General features: G+C 58.4%; 1 protein-coding gene across 2 annotated transcripts in view; it reads left to right on the plus strand.

Moving 5' to 3' along the window:
* TMCC2 (transmembrane and coiled-coil domain family 2) overlaps positions 1-11,501 on the plus strand; it is a 37,953-nt gene extending 26,452 nt beyond the window's left edge. For both annotated transcript variants that reach the window (XM_055581738.1, XM_055581740.1), the window contains exons 3-5: positions 7,509-8,452; positions 9,776-9,911; positions 10,150-11,501. In XM_055581738.1, the coding sequence (XP_055437713.1) occupies positions 7,509-8,452; positions 9,776-9,911; positions 10,150-10,461 (1,392 nt within the window). In that variant the 3' untranslated portion in view covers positions 10,462-11,501. The remainder of the gene's footprint in view (positions 1-7,508; positions 8,453-9,775; positions 9,912-10,149) is intronic.
* The last annotated feature ends 6,411 nt before the right edge of the window (positions 11,502-17,912 follow it).

The following is a 17,912-nucleotide window of genomic DNA, read 5'->3' on the forward strand; positions in this document are numbered from 1 at the left end:
CGTCGCCAGCCCGGCTGCGGGAAGCAGTGCCCACACAGGTGAGGCCCTGGCAGGGGCAGGGACGGGAGAGACGCAGTTTGTCAGATGAGTCGGGTTCCCCACATTCTCTCGGGGTGCAGCCCCTTTCCTCTAGTGTCTGCGTGAGAAAGATGGGAGGGAGACAAGGCTGACCAGCAGGCCTCCATGCTTGGGCCGCTGGACGCTGGCAGGGCCCCCGGGGTTGGGGGAGGGGACTCCGGCACAGAGCCCTGCAGAAACCAGCAGCGTGTGTTACTCCGCTCAGGCCACAGGAGCCTCCGTGAAATTAGGCGGAAGGGGTGAGCAGGCAGAGGGGATCGCAGGCCGCCTGCTGGACAGAAGGCCATTGTGCTCAGCAGTGCGAAAGGAGGCCGCTAAGCCGAGGGTGTGGTTCCAACCAGAAGCGGGGGTGGACCTCAAGGAAAGGACTGGCATCCCAGGGCTGGGTGAGAGCCGTGACATTCTGCCAGGCAGAGTTGCCCCTAGGACCAGGGTGGGCGGGCGCCCTTGGGCTGCCGGGCAAGGCTGATGGAAGCCTCAATGCCCGGCTGCCTGGAGGCCATGGGCACTGCACGGAACGGGGAGGCAGTGAGTCTCCCCGTCTGTGTGGACTTGGCCCTGCAGTCCCTGGCGGCAGGGTAAAGCTCCTGGTTAATCTGCTGAGGGCGGGGTGTCAGGAGGACGGGGCGCTGCATCAGGAGCCAGCCCCCCTCGACGTGCGCCCTCGAATCCCTGGGGCCTCACTGCAGGAGTTTTTCATCCTCCTCTTCTCCAGACCCAGGTGCGTGTGCGTTCCTCCACGTGTGCCCGTTTATCGAAACACTGGCCTCCCTGCCCTCGGGAGCGGAGCCGCTTTGGCTCCCAGGCTCCAGCGGAAGTGGTGCCCTCCCCTCCTCGCTCTCGCCTTCCCAGCCCTCCCCCGCCAGCTTGGGCTGGCAGTCATTATGCTCCAGAGCTGAGGTGAGTGGCCTCACACGCCTGCCTGTCCCTAGCAGCAGGAGAAAGCCCGCAGGCCACGCCTGCTGATCCGGAAGAATCAGGGCCCAGGGTTGGCGTCCTCCTCCCAGCCCGTTCTGGCCCGAGAGTCAGGTCAGGACGGGAGGCCTCGGGTTGCCTCCCTCCCAGCTTCATCACTGGGGCACCTGCCTGTTTGGGCAGAGGGGTGTTAGCTGGCCATGACTGCCCCTCTCCACCCCGGCCTGACTCCCCTCCCTTTCCCTTGGGGAGCAGTGGAAGAGGAATCCGTGTGCTCTACTGAGAAAGGTGCTCAGATCACAGTCACGGGGCCAGAAGTCAGCAGATGGAGGCATCTCTGCTGAGTCACCCCGGCCCACAGCCCCGTTACCCTTGCCTGCAGGGCTCTCGGCCTCTGCTGCCCAGGCCTTGCCCAGAGGTAGTGCCCTGAGTGGGCTCGGCCCGCCCAACCAGACCCATGGGCAAGATGGGATGGATGCCTGACTCCATTGCTCTCCAACCCTGGAAGGGGACCACAGGCCACCTGGCCCAGGATGTCGGGGCCACCCTGACCTCCTAAAGGGAAGCAGAGGAGCCCCAATGCTTTTTTCTCCCTTTTTTTTTCCTAAAAGAGACCTTAGCATTGGCTTTTCGACTCCTGAACAGGGAGCTAGAACAGGAAGGCCCCAACTTCTGTGTCAGCCTGCTCTGGGGACCCCTTTGTAAGCAGGGAGCACTCTGTAAATGTAGGCAGGGCTGTTGTCCCCAGAGAAGGAGTCGCAGCGGGGAGCCTCTGTGCTGTCCTGGGAACCTGGGAGCACAGGTGTGGAGCACACACTCCTTGCAGGTGTGACTGCATGTGGTCCATCCTGAAGAATGTTCGTGATGTACTGTTGCTGGGGAAACTGACCCCTGACACGCTAGTGCCCTTTCCGTCTGCGTGGACGGGCTTCATGAGAGCCTCAGAGACCCAGGCTGCCGGGCTAGCGTGTGGGAGGAAGACCCGGGTCCAGTGGGGTTAAGCCGAGGATGTGAGCTCAGGCCCCGGAGGAGCTGGGAGTCTTGGGAGGCCCCGGGGAGCCTGGGCCGGGAGCCCTGTAATCTGGCGGAGCACCTGATCTGGCTTCACTGGGTGCTGCTGGAAGGGGGCAGGGAGGAGAGCCCGAGGTGCTGTGAAGCCTTGTATGAGGGTGCTCTCAGGGGCGTGTGGAGGGGGTCTCACCAGAGCAAGGAGACGAGCAGGGAGAGTTGTATCCCAGACACAGGCAGTGCCCCCACTTTGGCTCTTCCAGAACGTTCATCAGCAGTTCTGGGACCTTGGTGTCTGTGACCTCAGCCCTGCTGTTGGTCACCCTGAGCAGGGAGCACCACTGCCTGCTGGTAGCCTCCTGGCCGCCTTGTGTGGATAGGGGTCATGGAAGAAGCAGGCTCTATGGTTCGCCTCTTCTTAGAACTTGCCCCGCACCCGACGGCGCTCAGGGATTCATCCCGGGGCCAGGTACCTGCAGAGCGTCCGGCCTCTTAGACGGGAGAGCGGGGAGAGGAGGCCTTGGTGCTGGTGGCTGGACCTGGACAGAGGGCTGGGGCCCGTGTAGCCCACCCAGCGCCGTGCTCCAGGGCCGGTGGGCCCTGGGAGTTTTCTCCTGCTAGCGACCTGGAGCTCAGTGATCTGTATTGCTCCTCTTTTGAGGGAGTTAGAGCTTCTGCCCTGTTCAGAATGTGGCTGTAAGAGGAAGGAGCCTGACGCCCTCCTGCCACCCGCTCTGTAACAGGACATGGGCTGGACCTGCAGCGCAGGCCGCAGGCTAGGACCAGGCCTCGCACACCCAGGCTGTGCCGCCCCGTCCCCTCTGTCTAGCGCCAGAGCACTAGCGCCTGGCCCCTGCCAGGGCCTCACCTGTGTGGGCACTGCTTCCCGCAGCCGGGCTGGCGACGGGGTGCCAGGGGCTCTGAGGGCCCAGCCTCCGCCAGAGGAATCCTGGACCTGTTAAGCGGCCGCTCCCCATTTCTCCCTTCCCCAGCCCCTGGCAGCCGTTAATCCGCCTTCTGTCATGAAGAGTTTAACTATTCTGGACATTTCATATGAAAGGAATATGACCCTTAGTGCCTATTTCCTTTTACTTGGTGTTCTTGACGTTCATCCGTGGTGTGGCGTATGTCAGTCCTTCTTCATTCTTTGTACAATCAAGTGATATTCCATGGTGTGACTGTACGAGTTTTGCTTACCAGTGATCAGTGGACGTTTGACTTGTGTCCACCAGCCTCTGGCTATGGTACACAGTGCTGCTGGGAACCCGTGTGCACCAGTGCGTGTTTAAATACCCACCTTTAATTCCTTGCAGGTGTAGCTAGGAGTGGAATTGCTGGGTCGTATGATAAGTCTGTGTTTAACTTTTTGAGGAACCTCCAAACTGTGTTCCACAGTGGATGCACCACTTTGCATTCCTACCAGCACGGTACGAAGGTTCTGATTTCCCCACATCCTCGGCAAGCCTTGTTATCTCCCTTTTTAAACTGCAGCTCTCCTGGCAGCTGTGCGTTGTCAGTTGCCTGCGGCTTGTCTCTGTGCCCCAAGGCTGTACCCCGGCCATTGTCCTCACGGTCTCGTTTCATTCCCCCGACAATCTGTCGAGGTGGGTAGAATTACCCCTTCTTTTCTAGACGAGAAAGCTGAGTCCCAGGAAAGTTAATGACATATCCGAAGGCAAACCGCTGGTGGGGGACAGAGCCAGTGCTCTAAGCTGGTGTCCGCTTGCATTCTTTGTGCCCTTTCTAGTGCCCCGCATGGGTCCTGCATCCTGTCTCATTGCCATTCTTCATTTTTTGTGGGCAAATCTCATTCTCCTCTGGGGCTGCTTGTTGCGACCCTCTTAACAGCTTTCTCATCTTTTTCTCCTAATGTTCTAATTTTCTTTCCTTTGTTAAACCGTAATCCCTCTCTGAGCCTCTGCCCGTCTGTCTGCAGCCTCCTCGGCTCTCTTTCCCAGGGGACCCTGTTTTTATTTATTTCTAAAAGGGTGTTTCAGGCTTGGGGGACGTGCTGGGGGACGTGAGGGAGTGGAGAACTCCCTACTTGCCTCCCTCGGGGGAGACAGAGGAAGAAAGTGGGGTGTTCTGTAACCTGAGGTGACCAGAGGCTGCAGGCATTGTAGACCTCAGTGGAGGGGCAGGAGGGAGCTGGGGCCCTGCTGCAGGACCCCCAGGCTTGAGTCTGAGCCCCATGGCAGAGAAGAGGGCTGGCTGGTGAGGAGGAGCTTACCACCAAGCCCTGCTGGTTTCCTGGAGTGTCTGTTCTCATTCATGGGGATTTCACAGCCAGTTTCAACTCTGCTTTTCTACTTGTAAGCTAGACAGCCGCCAGATCGAGGGGTAAAAGGCTCAGAGCTGCCAGGCTGGAGCCAGGACAGGCAGGGAATTTGCTGTCTTACACTCCCTTGTAATCCCAAGAACTTCTGCTTCTCGCAGGCTTTTTGAGTCCCTGTCTCATTAGGTCTTCCCACACTCCTCCAGTGGGCGGACTGACACGCTCCTCTTTATAAAGACAAGCCCAGTGCCCAGCTGAGCACCAGCCAGAGAGGCAGCCAGATCACAATCGTTTCTGGCTGTTCTTTCTCCTGTGAAGAGAGCGGAAGAGAGGAAAAGTGTTGAGTCTTTTTGGAAAGCACCTGTGGAAAGTGACCTTATAAAGGGGTCAGGTTCTTTAACACATTATTGACCAGAGACGTATGAATACATCTTTGGCTCTTGTTCAGTCGCTACATCGTGTCCAACTCTTTGCGGTCCCATGGACTGCAGCACACCAGGCTTCCCTCTCCTTCACTGTCTCCCAGAAATTTTCTCAAACTCATGTCCATTGAGACAGTGATGCCATCCAACCATCTCATCCTCTGTCGTCCCCTTCTCCTCCTGGCCTGAATCTTTCCCAGCATCAGGGTCTTTTTTTTTTTTTTTTTTTCATCAGGGTCTTCTCTAATGAGTCGGCTCTTCATGTCAGGTGGCCAAAGTAGTGGAGTTTCAGCTTCAGCATCAGTCCTTCCAATGAATATTCAGAACTGATTTCCTTTAGGATTAACGGGTTGGATCTTCTTGCAGTCCAAGGGACTCTCAAGAGTCTTCTCCAACGCCACAGTTCAAAAGCATCAATTCTTTGGCGCTCAGCCTTCTTTATGGTCCAACTCTCACATCAATACATGACCACTGGAAAAACCACAGCTTTGCCTATGCTGTCTTCCCTGGTGGCTCAGATGGTAAAGAATCTGGCTGCAATACAGGAGACCCGGGTTTGATCCCTAGGTCAGGAAGATCCCCTGGAGAAGGGAATCGCTACCCTCTCCAGTATTCTTGCCTGAAGAATTCCATGGACAGAGGAGCCTGGCAGGCTACAGTCCGTGGGGTTGCAAAGAGTTGGACACAACTGCGTGACTAACACTTTCAACATCTTTTTTACCTGAACGTTATTGACCAGAGAGGTTTCAATATCACTGTGCAGCAAATTGCCAGCCACAGGCATTAGTTTCTGCAAAAATCCCCCAATCAATAACGAGTTAGTATGAAAAGCTGTGTTGCATGTAGAATTTAATTTTGTCTCATAGTTTCAATGATGAGTGAATTTTTTGGTATCATCTTTTAAATAATTTAACTTCATTTCCTCCACCACACAAAGTTGTGCTGCCAGACCCAGCCAGCACAGATGAGTACCTCTGTGTGCCCACACTGTGCCAAGTGCCCTTGGACATCATGTGGGATGCCCCTCACCAGAGGCCTGAGAAGAGATGCGAGTGTCCCCATTTTACAGAGGGGAAGACCGAGGCTCAGGAAAGCCCAGAGGCTGGGTGTTTGCCATCACTGTAGGGACCAGCACAGGTGGGAGGGCTTTAACTGCAGGATGCCGTCTGAAGTCCGTGTGATGCAGTGAGTGGTCCTTGGGATCGGTGTGGGCTCCTCTGGTGTACAAAGTCATGAAGATACCAGCACCTGGCAGAGGGCATGGGGACATGAGGAAAGTCCCAACCTTAGGAGGGATGGGAAGGGATGGTATTGTTCCCAGGATCCCCAGTGGTACCATGACCTGGAAAGGCTGGAGAGGAAGCCCACAGGGGAGCCACCCTCCCCTGGCTCCTGACTTTGGCAGGGCTGTTGTTTTGCATGGTGTTTTCCAATAACTTTGTACCTTGCGAGAAATGGAGCCCAGTGACTTCTGCCTGTAATTGGCACGGGCTGCTTCCGTTGCATGAGCTGAAGGGGCCGCTTTGTTTGTGTTTAACCCCTTCCCCCACGTATACCTCATCCTGCCCCCACCACAACATACGCATAGAGAGTGAACGACCTGACCCGGCCGCCGTCCTGGGGTGTGCTGTGTGTAAAAATACATGGGGTTGAGCCATTTCCTGCTGCTTCCGTTGCTGCATGGTGATAAGACACTTGGGGACTCGGCTGTGGACCGAGGTCCTGCAGCAGACCGAGGGGGGTCCGGCCCTGGAGAGTGGGGCTCTAGGCCTGCCTGTTTCCATCCAGCCTGTCTCCCCCTCGCCCATCCTCTGTGCCCCTTCCTGCCCCTTGCTCCACCTCCCCATCTTGTCTCCGTCTCTGGGCTCCTCTCTTTGTGCTGCCCTGATGCACCCGGGGAGCCCGCCTGCCGGAGAGGAAAAGGCGCTGTCCGCTCCCTGCCGCCCAATCAGCTCCTTCCACGCTGGGCGGCAGGTATCCCCAGGCCCCTCGCCTGGGCCCCGCGTCCCTCACCCTGTGGGTGCCTTCTGGGACCCCAGCCCCCTGAGACCCCATTGGCAGGCAGGGGGGTGTGCTCCTCGCCTGCTCCTGCAGGACAGGGCGGGCCCAGGCGCCCCCGCCACCATGAAGCGCAAGAGGCTGCTGACGACTCCAGGGAGCAGCAAGGTAAGGGCAGGACTGGGAGAGGTGTCGGCAGAGCTGGGCGGCCTGCTGAGTCACACTGGGGAAGCCCATGTGGGAAAGTGGTTGCTTCCCAAGTGAGGCTCTGGTCAGCCCTGAGAGAGAGGCCTGCGTGGGGCCCGAGTGAGGCTCCGGTCAGCCTGAGAGGGAGGCCTGCTCCAGGCAGGAGCCTTATGGACGCTTGAGTCCAGAGGAACGGTGTGTCTGCAGCCTGAGAAATAACCTGGAATAACGGTGAAACCTCAGGCCTGCTTGGTCCATGTGATGGGGCAGCAAGAATCCTGGGCTGCCGGTTCTGTCTTCCTGTAGCTGTTTATCCCCAACCAACTTGCTTGAACTGTCTGTGCCAAAGGAGGCGCAGGTCTGCCTAACTGCACGGCAGGGACATTGTAGGGATCAGGCAGGGGGCAGGTGTGCATGCCCTTTATAAATGCCGGCGGGAGGGGATTCTGTTGTCACTGCTGGGACTCTTTTGGACTCCTTCCTTAAAAACTTCCTATTCCTCCTGCGTCCATTTTCCAGAGAGCGAAACCAAGTCCAGAGGCTCCGGGGACCCAGGAGAGCCTCCTATGGGGCCCCCTTCCCTCGGTTTCCTGATGGACTGCAGCTTCCTTTGCCTTCCTCCCCAGGTCGACAAGGGGGACTTCCTGGCCCTGAACCTTGCTGGCGGCCCCGGCCATGGTGACGCCGATGGCCCCATCAGCTTGGACGTGCCGGACGGGGCCCCGGACCCCCAGCGGACCAAGGCGGCCATCGAGCACCTGCACCAGAAGATCCTGAAGATCACGGAGCAGATCAAGATCGAGCAAGAGGCGCGGGACGACAACGTGGCGGAGTACCTGAAGCTGGCCAACAACGCCGACAAGCAGCAGGCATCCCGCATCAAGCAGGTGTTCGAGAAGAAGAACCAGAAGTCGGCGCAGACCATCGCCCAGCTGCACAAGAAGCTGGAGCACTACCGCCGGCGCCTGAGGGAGATCGAGCAGAACGGGCCGTCGCGGCAGCCCAAGGACGTGCTGCGGGACATGCAGCAGGGCCTCAAGGACGTGGGCGCCAACGTGCGCGCGGGCATCAGCGGCTTCGGGGGCGGCGTGGTGGAGGGCGTCAAGGGCAGCCTCTCGGGCCTCTCGCAGGCCACGCACTCCGCTGTGGTATCCAAGCCCCGGGAGTTCGCCAGCCTCATCCGGAACAAGTTTGGCAGCGCCGATAACATCGCGCACCTGAAGGACCCCCTGGACGACGGGCCTCCCGAGGAGGCGGCCCGGGCGCTGAGCGGCAGCGCCACGCTCGTGTCCAGCCCCAAGTACGCCAGCGACGACGAGTGCTCCAGCGCCAGCGCCAGCTCGGCGGGTGCGGGCAGCAACTCTGGGGCTGGGCCCGCTGCCGCCGCGCCGGGGAGCCCCAAATCCGGCCAGCTGTACGGGGCCCCTGGCAACGTGGACGCTGTGCTGGAAGAGCTGCGGGAGATCAAGGAGGGCCAGTCACACCTAGAGGACTCAATGGAGGACCTGAAGGCGCAGCTGCAGAGGGACTACACCTACATGACCCAGTGCCTGCAGGAGGAGCGCTACAGGTGCGTGCGCCGCCCCGCCCCGCCCCACCTGCGAGAGGGGCCGGATTTCAGGTTCGGTGGTGGAAGCAGACGCAGCATCTCCCAGCGCCGCTGGAAGGGGCCAGGAGGAGGCCCCCGAGGAGCCTTCCACCCACTTCCAGGGCGATTGGAAGATAGGATGACGGGGCCTCTGGAAGAAGCGTTGTGGCATCCGTACTTGATTACATGGTGGTTGTACAAAAGGGGAAACCGAGGCAGGGGCCAGCTTATCTGGAGAGACTCTGGCTAAGAGCACTGACCCCAGAGCCAGGTTCCCTGGGTTTAGATCCCAGCTCTACTCTTCCCACTCTTTACCTTGGACAAAGTACTTGCTGTCTGCACCTGGGGTCTCATCTGTGAAGCGGGAATAACGTGAATCCCAGCTCACAGGGTTTGTGAGGACGGCGCCCTGTGCAGGTACCCGGTGCGGTCCGTGTGAACGTCAGGCCAGAGCTTGCGAGCCAGCCTGGGATCAGCTGGAGCCCCACCCCCTGCCTCTGCTGGCTCTGGTTTTGTTCCTTGGGATCCTTAGAGAGTTGTGCTTTAGATAGCACTTTCCCTCCTTGACATATTTGAAGAAGGTTTGGAAAATGGGGGGAGAAACCTGCCTGAAAACTCAGTGCCCCCACGTAACAGTCGTCCTCTGATATCTGTGCCTTTGGGACAGGGACTGTGCGTCTGTGTCCCTGTCCCCAGGGGAGCACCTTAGCCCAGGCCCAGGGCCCAGGCTGTGGGCAGTCAGGCCCCGACCCCCCTTCCATGACCTCCGTGCTCTCAGGTGGTCCCCAGCGCCTCTGGGCCTCAGTCTTCTCATCTGTAACATGCAGATGGCTCCAGTCCTTATCCAAAGATTTGTGAGGAGGACCCCAGGAGGCAATGTGGATAAAGTGCCTACCACAGAGCCCACCTCTAAGAAGGGCTGTGTGTATACATGTGTGTGCTAGGTCACTTCAGTTGTGCCCAACTCTGCGACCTTACGGGGTACCAGGCTCCTCTGTCCATGGGATTCTCCAGGCAAGAGTACAGGAGTAGGTTGCCATTTCCTTCTCCAGGGGATCTTCCTGACCCAGGGATTGAACCCACGTCTCTTATGTCTCCTGCACTGGCAGGCGGGTTCTTTACCACTAGCACCACCTGGGAAGCCCGCTGTGTACATAGTAGCTTTCTTGTTGCTGTTAAAATTGGACGGGGCTGGACACATGGGGTGGATTGAGTCATTGTTGAGAATGAGTGACATTGACCCTGGGGGAGGAGCTGGGAGACTTGGGGGGCCAGGGCTGGTGTCATGTGTTTTTCCTCCTGCAGGTACGAGCGGCTGGAGGAACAGCTCAATGACCTGACCGAACTTCACCAGAATGAGATGACCAACCTGAAGCAGGAGCTGGCCAGCATGGAGGAGAAGGTGGCCTACCAGTCCTACGAGAGGGCCCGGGACATCCAGGTACTACGGCCCCGAGAGGAAGCTGGGAGTGGGCTGCTTCCGCCCCTTCCCCTTAATCAAGACTTCCACTTCCCCTCAGCCTCTCCAAATAGTCAGCATTAAAGGACCGGGGCCCCTAGCTGCAGCTGACCACCCTCCAGAGGGGTGTGCCCTGGACATTGTCACCTCCCGAGGGGCAGGTGGGGTTCGGACCGGAGGTCTCCCCATCCTAAGCTCACCCGCCCCTGTGCCCCTGCAGGAGGCCGTGGAGTCCTGCCTGACCCGGGTCACCAAGCTGGAGCTCCAGCAGCAGCAGCAGCAGGTGGTGCAGCTGGAGGGCGTGGAGAACGCCAATGCGCGGGCCCTGCTGGGCAAGTTCATCAACGTGATCCTGGCGCTCATGGCCGTGCTGCTGGTGTTCGTGTCCACCGTCGCCAGCTTCATCACACCGCTCATGAAGACCCGCCTGCGCGTCTCCAGTACCGCCCTCCTGGCCCTCGTCCTCCTCCTGCTCTGGAAGCACTGGGACTCCCTCACCTACCTCCTAGAGCACGTGCTGCTGCCCAGCTGAGGGCCCCGTGCTCCCCCCAGCTCCCCGCTGGCCCCTGCTGCTCCAGGGGGGACCCTGGGGCTCCTGGGTCTGTGGGGCATCTTCACGTGTCCAGTTTGACCTCCTGCCCAAACTGTCTGTCCTGGCGACTTCTGCCCCCTTCTCTGTGTGTGCTTCTTCTGTCTGATGCCTTTTCCTTGTTGGGCTGAAGGGAGCGTTGAGTGTAGCCCCCGCAGGAGGTTGGGGAGATGCCTGTGGCCACGCGGAGCTAAGGACCCGGATGGACTGTTTACAGTCACAGCAGAACTTATCCCAGCAGACTCCTGGGGTCAGGAAGGCCGAAGAGAGCTTTCCTGGGGGGGAGCCCACGCTGGAGACAGCTCTAGCCCCGGCTCGTGGAGATGGTCGGGATGAAGGCAGGAGTACGGGTGGCCTCCCTGGCCCAGGAGGCTCCCCAGCTCACCCCTCCCTCCTCCAGAGCTGGGTCCTGGGTGGGGCCTTTCTGGGATCTGAGGATGCCGGCTCTGTAGGCCGGGCAGGTGCGGCTTTGTGATTGTGTTTTCCCTCTTCCTCTCTTTCTGCTGGTCACTGGATCTGCTCTTCAGGGAAGGCGCCCCCGGGGGCCCCAAGCCTCAGCCCACACTCTTAGGGCTTTATTTATTTATTTATTTGTTCCTTGGTACCTTGTCCTGAGCTCCAGGGAGAGGTCCCCTGCCCGCCTCCCGGGTGCCCTCTCTGAAGCCAGGGCCACGTCTTGGCCATCGGCACTTCCGTCAGTTTAGCTCTGGGTGGTCCCGGCTGGGGTGGGGCTGGCCTCTTTTATACGTGTTTATTTTCTATGTGTGTCCTTGCGTGGGGGAGGTCGTTGTGGCTGTATTTTTTAAGGCTCTGGAGTGTTGTGTGTGGTTTCTCTCCACATCCCAGTCTCCCCAGGGGCACTTCAGAGAAGAGAGGGGATCTCTCACCAAAGGAGAGAGAACCTCCTGGAAACAGGGGAGGGGAGTGCCTGCCAGTTGCTGTGGACCTTCCCGAGAAATAAATCCTCCAGATTTTCAAACCACCCTGTCTAGTGTTGGTCGATTAGGCTGTTTCCGTGGAAACCACCGAGTTGCTCCCAACACTCAAGCATTCTGGGTAACACAGACTAGGCCTCACCTGTGGGCCCAAGACCTTCTTCCTTCCTCTCGGACCTGACGTCGGACAGATCCAGCCTTCCCATTTGCTTTCTGCAGCTGAAGCACTGGCCTTGGTGATAGGCGGGAGAGATGGTGCCCACCCTGTCTGGCCCCCACTGCTTTCTAGGAGGAGGGGAATCAGAGAGAAGCCTCTGGAGGCCCGGAGGGCAGCAGTCATGCCCAGGCATGGCCACAAGAGGGCAGCGGTGTCCTTACTCCGCACTTCCTTGGGTTTCAGTCGCAGAGAGGAGCATCAGCTGGAGTTGGCTTGGCCTTGTTAATGCTGTGTAGCCAGAGCTGAGGTTCCCCTGCTCACCAGGAGCTGGAGCATAGAAACCAAGCCCTCAGAGTCTGCCCTGACAGCTCTGGATTCCCAGCTGGAAACCTGTGGGAGCTTGGTGGGCCCACCTGAACCCCCTTGTGAGCAGGAGACGCCCCCGGCTTCATGCAAGTGGGAGGGGTGTAGCAAAAGCACCCCCGCCCTGAGACCTGGCTCATAGTCAGTGCTCCTGTGGCCAGTTCCTGTCTCTCTGGGCCTCAGTTTCCGCATCTGTAACATGGGTGGATGAAGGGCTCTGACATCTGTGGTTCTGAAGGTCTGAGAAGTCAGGTCACAGCTGTACCCATGGCCGTGGGCTTCAGAGGCCTTTAGGGGTGAGGGACTGTGCCCTTAATTGGATCAGAGTGCGTGCTGGGCTGGCACCTCCAGGAGGGCAACCAGACGGCTCAGCTTCACCTTCTATAACCAGGCTGGAGTCTCACCCCGTGACCTTTCAGGGCCTTCCAACAATGCCATTCCTGGGCCCCGCACCCACCTTCTCTTCCGGCCACACATGCACCTCCCTTGGGGGCCACGGGCTGCTGGGCCAGGAACCCGCATTCCTGGGCCCCAGGTGGGGGGTGGCTGCCAACATTTCACACATTCCTCCCCAAGGTCAGGCGCCTTCTCTGCACTGGTTCTTCAATGTCACTGCCAGCCTCAGTCCACACTGAGCGGGAGGGGGGAGGGGGGGACATTCTCAGCAGATCCTGAGGCCACACAGCAAATAGCCTGAGGAGGGGGGGCACCCGCCTACAGAGCCATCTTCTGCAAAAAAGAGGAACTGGCGGGCCTTATGTTGGCCTCTTTGTGACAAAGGCCTTCGCGCAAAGCCTAGGCTGACCAGGAGTTGAGTTTCCTTCTTCTGACAGTCACTGCCCTTCTGTGTTTATGTCTGAGCCTCTCTGCGCTCTGTAAACAGTGAACGAGTTGCTCTTGTCTGAACCCACCTGCCTCACCCGCCAGGGCTCACAGGGTGAGACGCTGAATCAGGGCCCGCTGTCCTCTGGACTGCAGAACAGCAGGCAGCCTTTGTCCCAGGTCGCGTGTCCTCTCAGCCCCAAGCCCCACACTGGGGTTCGGAGGGCTCGGCCTGGCTGGCACATTCCCGCGGCTTCAGCCACCCAGGGCGGGGGCAGAACTGCCTGGGGCCGGGGCTCCAGCAGCACTTGGCGGGCAGCTGGCCGGCCTGGGGCCGGCCTGTTTGCTGTGCCAGCCGCGTGCAGACTGTGGAGCTGCAGCAGGTGCAGCCTGGGCCAAGACCAAAGGCCTTGAACGGTAGGAGGCAGAGGGTGCCACCTAACCCTCCCCACGCACGGTTACTCAAGGGTGATTCCAGGGCGGGGAGAAGAGACCTGGAGCCCCGGGGTGGGGGAGGAGGGGAGCTTTAGCCAGGGCGCCCGCTGGATCCAACCCCACTTGTGGGGTCAGCTTTCCCGTGTAAGACCCTGGGCTTTGGCGCCTGCAGACCTGGGCTCGAATCCAGCACCACCGCTCGGGTTAGACCAGGTCCCCAGTGTCTCCGTTAGCCTCCTCCTCTGCCCATAGGAACACAAACGATACCTGGCTTGCAGGTTTGGGGTGCAGGGGAGAAGACATTCTGTGTGTCAAAACCTTAGTCTGGTGCCTAGAACATGGTCAAGGACTAACCCGAGGCAGTTATGATTCCTCCTCCTTCTTGAAGTCAAGGGATATTCAAGTGCAGAACTGCTCAAGAGACGTCTACAGCAGACCCCACAGATACAAGCGAGGCCGAGGGTGACTGAGGAGGTCGTGGCCTTCAACTCCTGAAGGCCCAGTTGGGGAGCTCACAGCTCCCCTTCCCTGGTAGCTGAGAACCTGCTTATTCCAGACACCTTTACCCTAAGACCTACAGACAAATCCAGTCCCGAGGAATCAGGCCCCAGCCTGAGACAGGACTAGGTGAGGCCTGCCTGGCCCAGGTCCTCTGAGTGTGGGGGGCCCTGCCTCCCCCAGACCGTGGGCCCTGGCGTGCACTTGAGAATCCGCATCTGGAGGCCCAGGTTTAAGTGGACACTCAGCCACTCAGCACTAGCTATGAGGTCGCGGGCTTCTGTCCTCTCATCTGAAATAAGGACACCGGGGCTGGCCAAGGGGCAGGGTGCTTGTGAGGCTCAGAGAAGATGTGAAATGTGGGTGCCCGCCCTCCAGGTTCCCAATCTCTCCCTGAGGCAGACGCCTGTCGGGGTGCTGCTGGGCCATCTGGGGTCCCCCACGGAGGAGGGCTCTGACCTGCTCCGGGGCAGGGCTTGAGAGGGTGGCCGGCGGCGGCCTTCAGGCTGACGCACTGCAGCCACCCTCCCAGCGGAGCGGGAAGGAGGAGGCCCGGCCTCTACCTGGAGTGCTGAGACAGGAGAGGGGAGCGGGGGAGCTGGATTTGCCTCAGCACATCCAGACCTGCCGGCAGGACCTGAGTCATCCAGCCGGCTGCAAGGACGGTCCAGGCTGGGGACGCCAGCTCTGCTTCCCAACGTGGGTCCTCCCCGAGGCGTGCACCCTCCGCAGCCCATCCCTGGGGCCCCACCCCCCAAGGCTAACTGTCCTGGGCCCAGGGGTGCTGGACGGGCCACCCTGGCCATGACCCTGCCTCTGGGGAGCCACCCACTGATTGGCTCTGCTTCCACAGGAGATTCCACAAGCTCTGGGTGTCTCCCTGGGGCAGCAGGCCACCCGGGGTCCCCAAGGAAGGCTCTGACCTGCTCCGGAACAGGCCTGGGCAGGGCTTGAGAAGGGGCAGCAGGGGGCCCTCAGGCAGAAGCGTTGGAGCCGACTTCCCAAAGGAACGGGGAGCTGCCTTGTGGCCCACCAGCTTCCCAGCTAGAAAGTTCTTTGATTGCCTTGTTCTTAGAGCAATTTCAATGTACTGCTGGTAAGACTAGAGTAAAGGCTTTAGAAAGATCTAGCTCTCCGGCTGGCTTGGGCACTCTGATCTCTGGGCTCCTAAGGAAGGCTGAATTCTCTTGGTGCTGCTTTCTTGGGTCCCTTTGTTCTTTTTCAAGTTGAGCCCAGCCCAGGCCTAGCACTCAGAGTTGAGATGGAGGTGAGGAGGAGAGGACTTCCCACAAAACTGGGCCTTAAAAAAACTCATGCAAGAGACAGGTCACCAGCACAGACCTGTCGTGTGTCTCAGTCTGGTCCCCTCCTCATCTTCTCAGCCAGGCAGGGCCAGGCCAGGCCAGGCCAGGGATGGAGAGACCTGGAAAACGGCAGCACGCATGCTGAGAAAGAAGGGGCTGAGCGGGGCTCCTGTTCCTTCCTCTTCGTTCGCTGGTCTTGGAGCTCCTATCACAGTCAGGCAGCCTGGAGTCCAGGTGGGTGGCCCCCAGTTTCCCTGAGCCTTGGGTTCAGTGAAATTTCAGAAGAGCAGTTTTGAACACCTACTCTGTGCCAGGCACTGGAGACAAAAAGGAAAGCAAGATAGGGTCCATATCCATAGGGAGCCCACGGCCTAGTGTGGGGACACGCATACACACACACACACACACACAGAGGCAGGAAGAGAGAACCGCTGCAGCAGAGCTGGGGGTGGGGGAGGCCCAGGGAGTGAGAGCTCTACTCTGATGGGGACCTTTGGAGAGGATTCTCCAATCACAGGACAAGCAAAAGGCAAGAACACCCGCCAGGCAAGAGGCAAGCAGGGGGAGTGTCCTGTAGCAAATGGTTTCGGTCAGGTCCCGGTTTCACAGGTGAGGCAGAGGCATCACGGAAGGCTTGTGCGAATATGCAGTGTTTCAGGCATCATACTGCCGGCCCTCATCCCAGAGGGCAGACCACCTGGGAAAGGGGCTTCTAAGGCCACTGCAGGGAGAAGGAGCAGAAAGAGGGGAAGGGAACCCCACTCCAGAACTTCTGAGGCTTGGGGGTCTCAGAGGGGTTGTCTGTGCTTGGAAGTGAGAGGGAAGGCGTGGGGAGTTTGGGGAGATAAGGCAGGGAGAGCTGGGACAATCTGGAAAACTAGGAACTTGGGGGCTCACATTTAACTATGCTGTGTGGTACTGGGAATATCACGCAACCTTTCTGGGCCTTAGGGTCCCTATCTTCACACAAATGGAGAATTTAGGATGGAGAGACTGACAAGGCTGGTGAGTCTGGGAGATTTAGAATGTGTCTCTGTGAAGCAGACTCGAGGGATGGAGGGGAGGGTTGAGTTGGGCGAGGTCTGTGAGCAGGAACGCAGGCAGACAGGAGTCAGGAGACTAGCGCTCCAGCCCTGGGGTCCTAACTGCTGATGCCCAGGGTGGGTGGGAGGCGTCTGAGGGTGCGTGGGAGAGCCGGGTTGGGCCTGAAGTCTCTCCTGGCCTCCCTCTTACCTTCCCCTGGCGGTGGGGATAAAGATGAGAGAGGTGCCAGGGTTTTCTTCTCTGCTTGGTAGCTATAAGATCAAAAAGGAGGTGGCTTCCATGCACGGCCGTCATCTGCCCAGGTATGATTTTGAGGGCGTGGGGAGGCCCTACCCTGGCCCAAAGCCATGGCAATATCACTCCCTTTTCTTAGCCAGGAACTCACAGCTCACAATGCTTTTTGTGTGCATGGATTAATTTTATCTCCATCATAACCCTAGAGGGTGACTAGAGAGATGTCATAAGACTCCACTTACAGATAGCAAACCGAGCCTCAGGAGGGTGAGGGGGACTTACTCACGGACACAGCTGGTGAACGGCAGCCCCAGGACAAACCCAGGCTTGCTGACAATGCCACTGCCTGTAACTGAAACCTGATACCCACAGTCAGCTCAGGCGTTGCTTGTTACATGTACAAATGCAGGTGCCCCTAGGAGGAGTAAACCTTGAGCCCTTCACATGTTAGTACGAATTAGTTTATCCCTCAGAGCACTTTATTTACTCTGCCAGAGGAAAAAAAAGTTAGAGTTTGAGAGATTGAGGAAAAAACATTTTCAAGGAGGAAGAAAGGGAAAAAATTTTTTCTACAAATTTTATTGACTTTCTATTTTTCCCCAGCTTGAGTCCTTTGAGGCACAGAGCTTATTGCCAACCCCAGAGGGAAAAGGCTAGGGAAGATCCAAAGAGACGATGTATTCATCTGTTCACCGAAGGTCTTTATGTCAGAGATGGAAGATACTGAGGTGAACTAGACAAACTCTTTCCCTTTGATCATCTCAAAATCTATCCAGAAAGATGGAGGTAAAAATAAGGTAAATGACAATAGAGCTCGGGAACTGCTACAATGAAGCCATGATATAAAGAGCATCCAGCTGCCAGAGGAGGGCTGGGTTAGCAAATTTCCCGTCCCTTGATGACACACCTTTCATCACATACGTTTCACCCATGCCTCGAAAGCCTTCCAGCCAGACAGTCCTTTCTGTCGCCTAAGTCCCTCTTGCTCAGCAGTGCCCAGTACTCCTGGCCATGCCCAGTTATCCTAGCCTGTGACTTTAGCAGCTAAGTGAAGGGCCGTGAGGCCTTCATGAAATCTCTAGCCAATGCTCCCATTATACAGATGTGGAAACTGAGGCCCAGAAGGGGGCAGTGACTTGCTCGAGATGGCCACAGTGAGGTGCAGCTTGAGTCTGGGCTCTCACTGCAGATGACACACACCTGGAACTGACTGAGGAGCCCCTGTGCTCTGTACAGGGTCGGAGAAGGAAGGTTAGGTGATTGAGGGAGGCAGAGGGGGTCCAGACTCCACCCTGACTAGAGGAAGCGCTGCAGACAGGGAGTAGAGGGAAGGTGGGAAGAAGGCCCTTGTCAGGAGGGGTTCAGATGGGGACAGGGCAGAAAGCTTACTTCCGAAGCCCTGCAGCATCATCCACTGTCTTACTGAACCCTCAAAAGCCAGGCCTAGTCATTATCAGAGTGGTGGTGGTGGTGGTTTAGTTGCTAGGTCATGTCCGACTCTTGCAACCCCATGGGCTGTAGCCTGCTAGGCTCTTCTCTTCATCGGATTCTCTAGGCAAGAATACTGGAGTGGGTTGCCGTTTCCTTCTTCAGGAGATCTTC

The sequence above is a fragment of the Bubalus kerabau genome, chromosome 5, assembly GCF_029407905.1.
Source record: "Bubalus kerabau isolate K-KA32 ecotype Philippines breed swamp buffalo chromosome 5, PCC_UOA_SB_1v2, whole genome shotgun sequence".
NCBI lineage: Eukaryota > Metazoa > Chordata > Mammalia > Artiodactyla > Bovidae > Bubalus > Bubalus kerabau.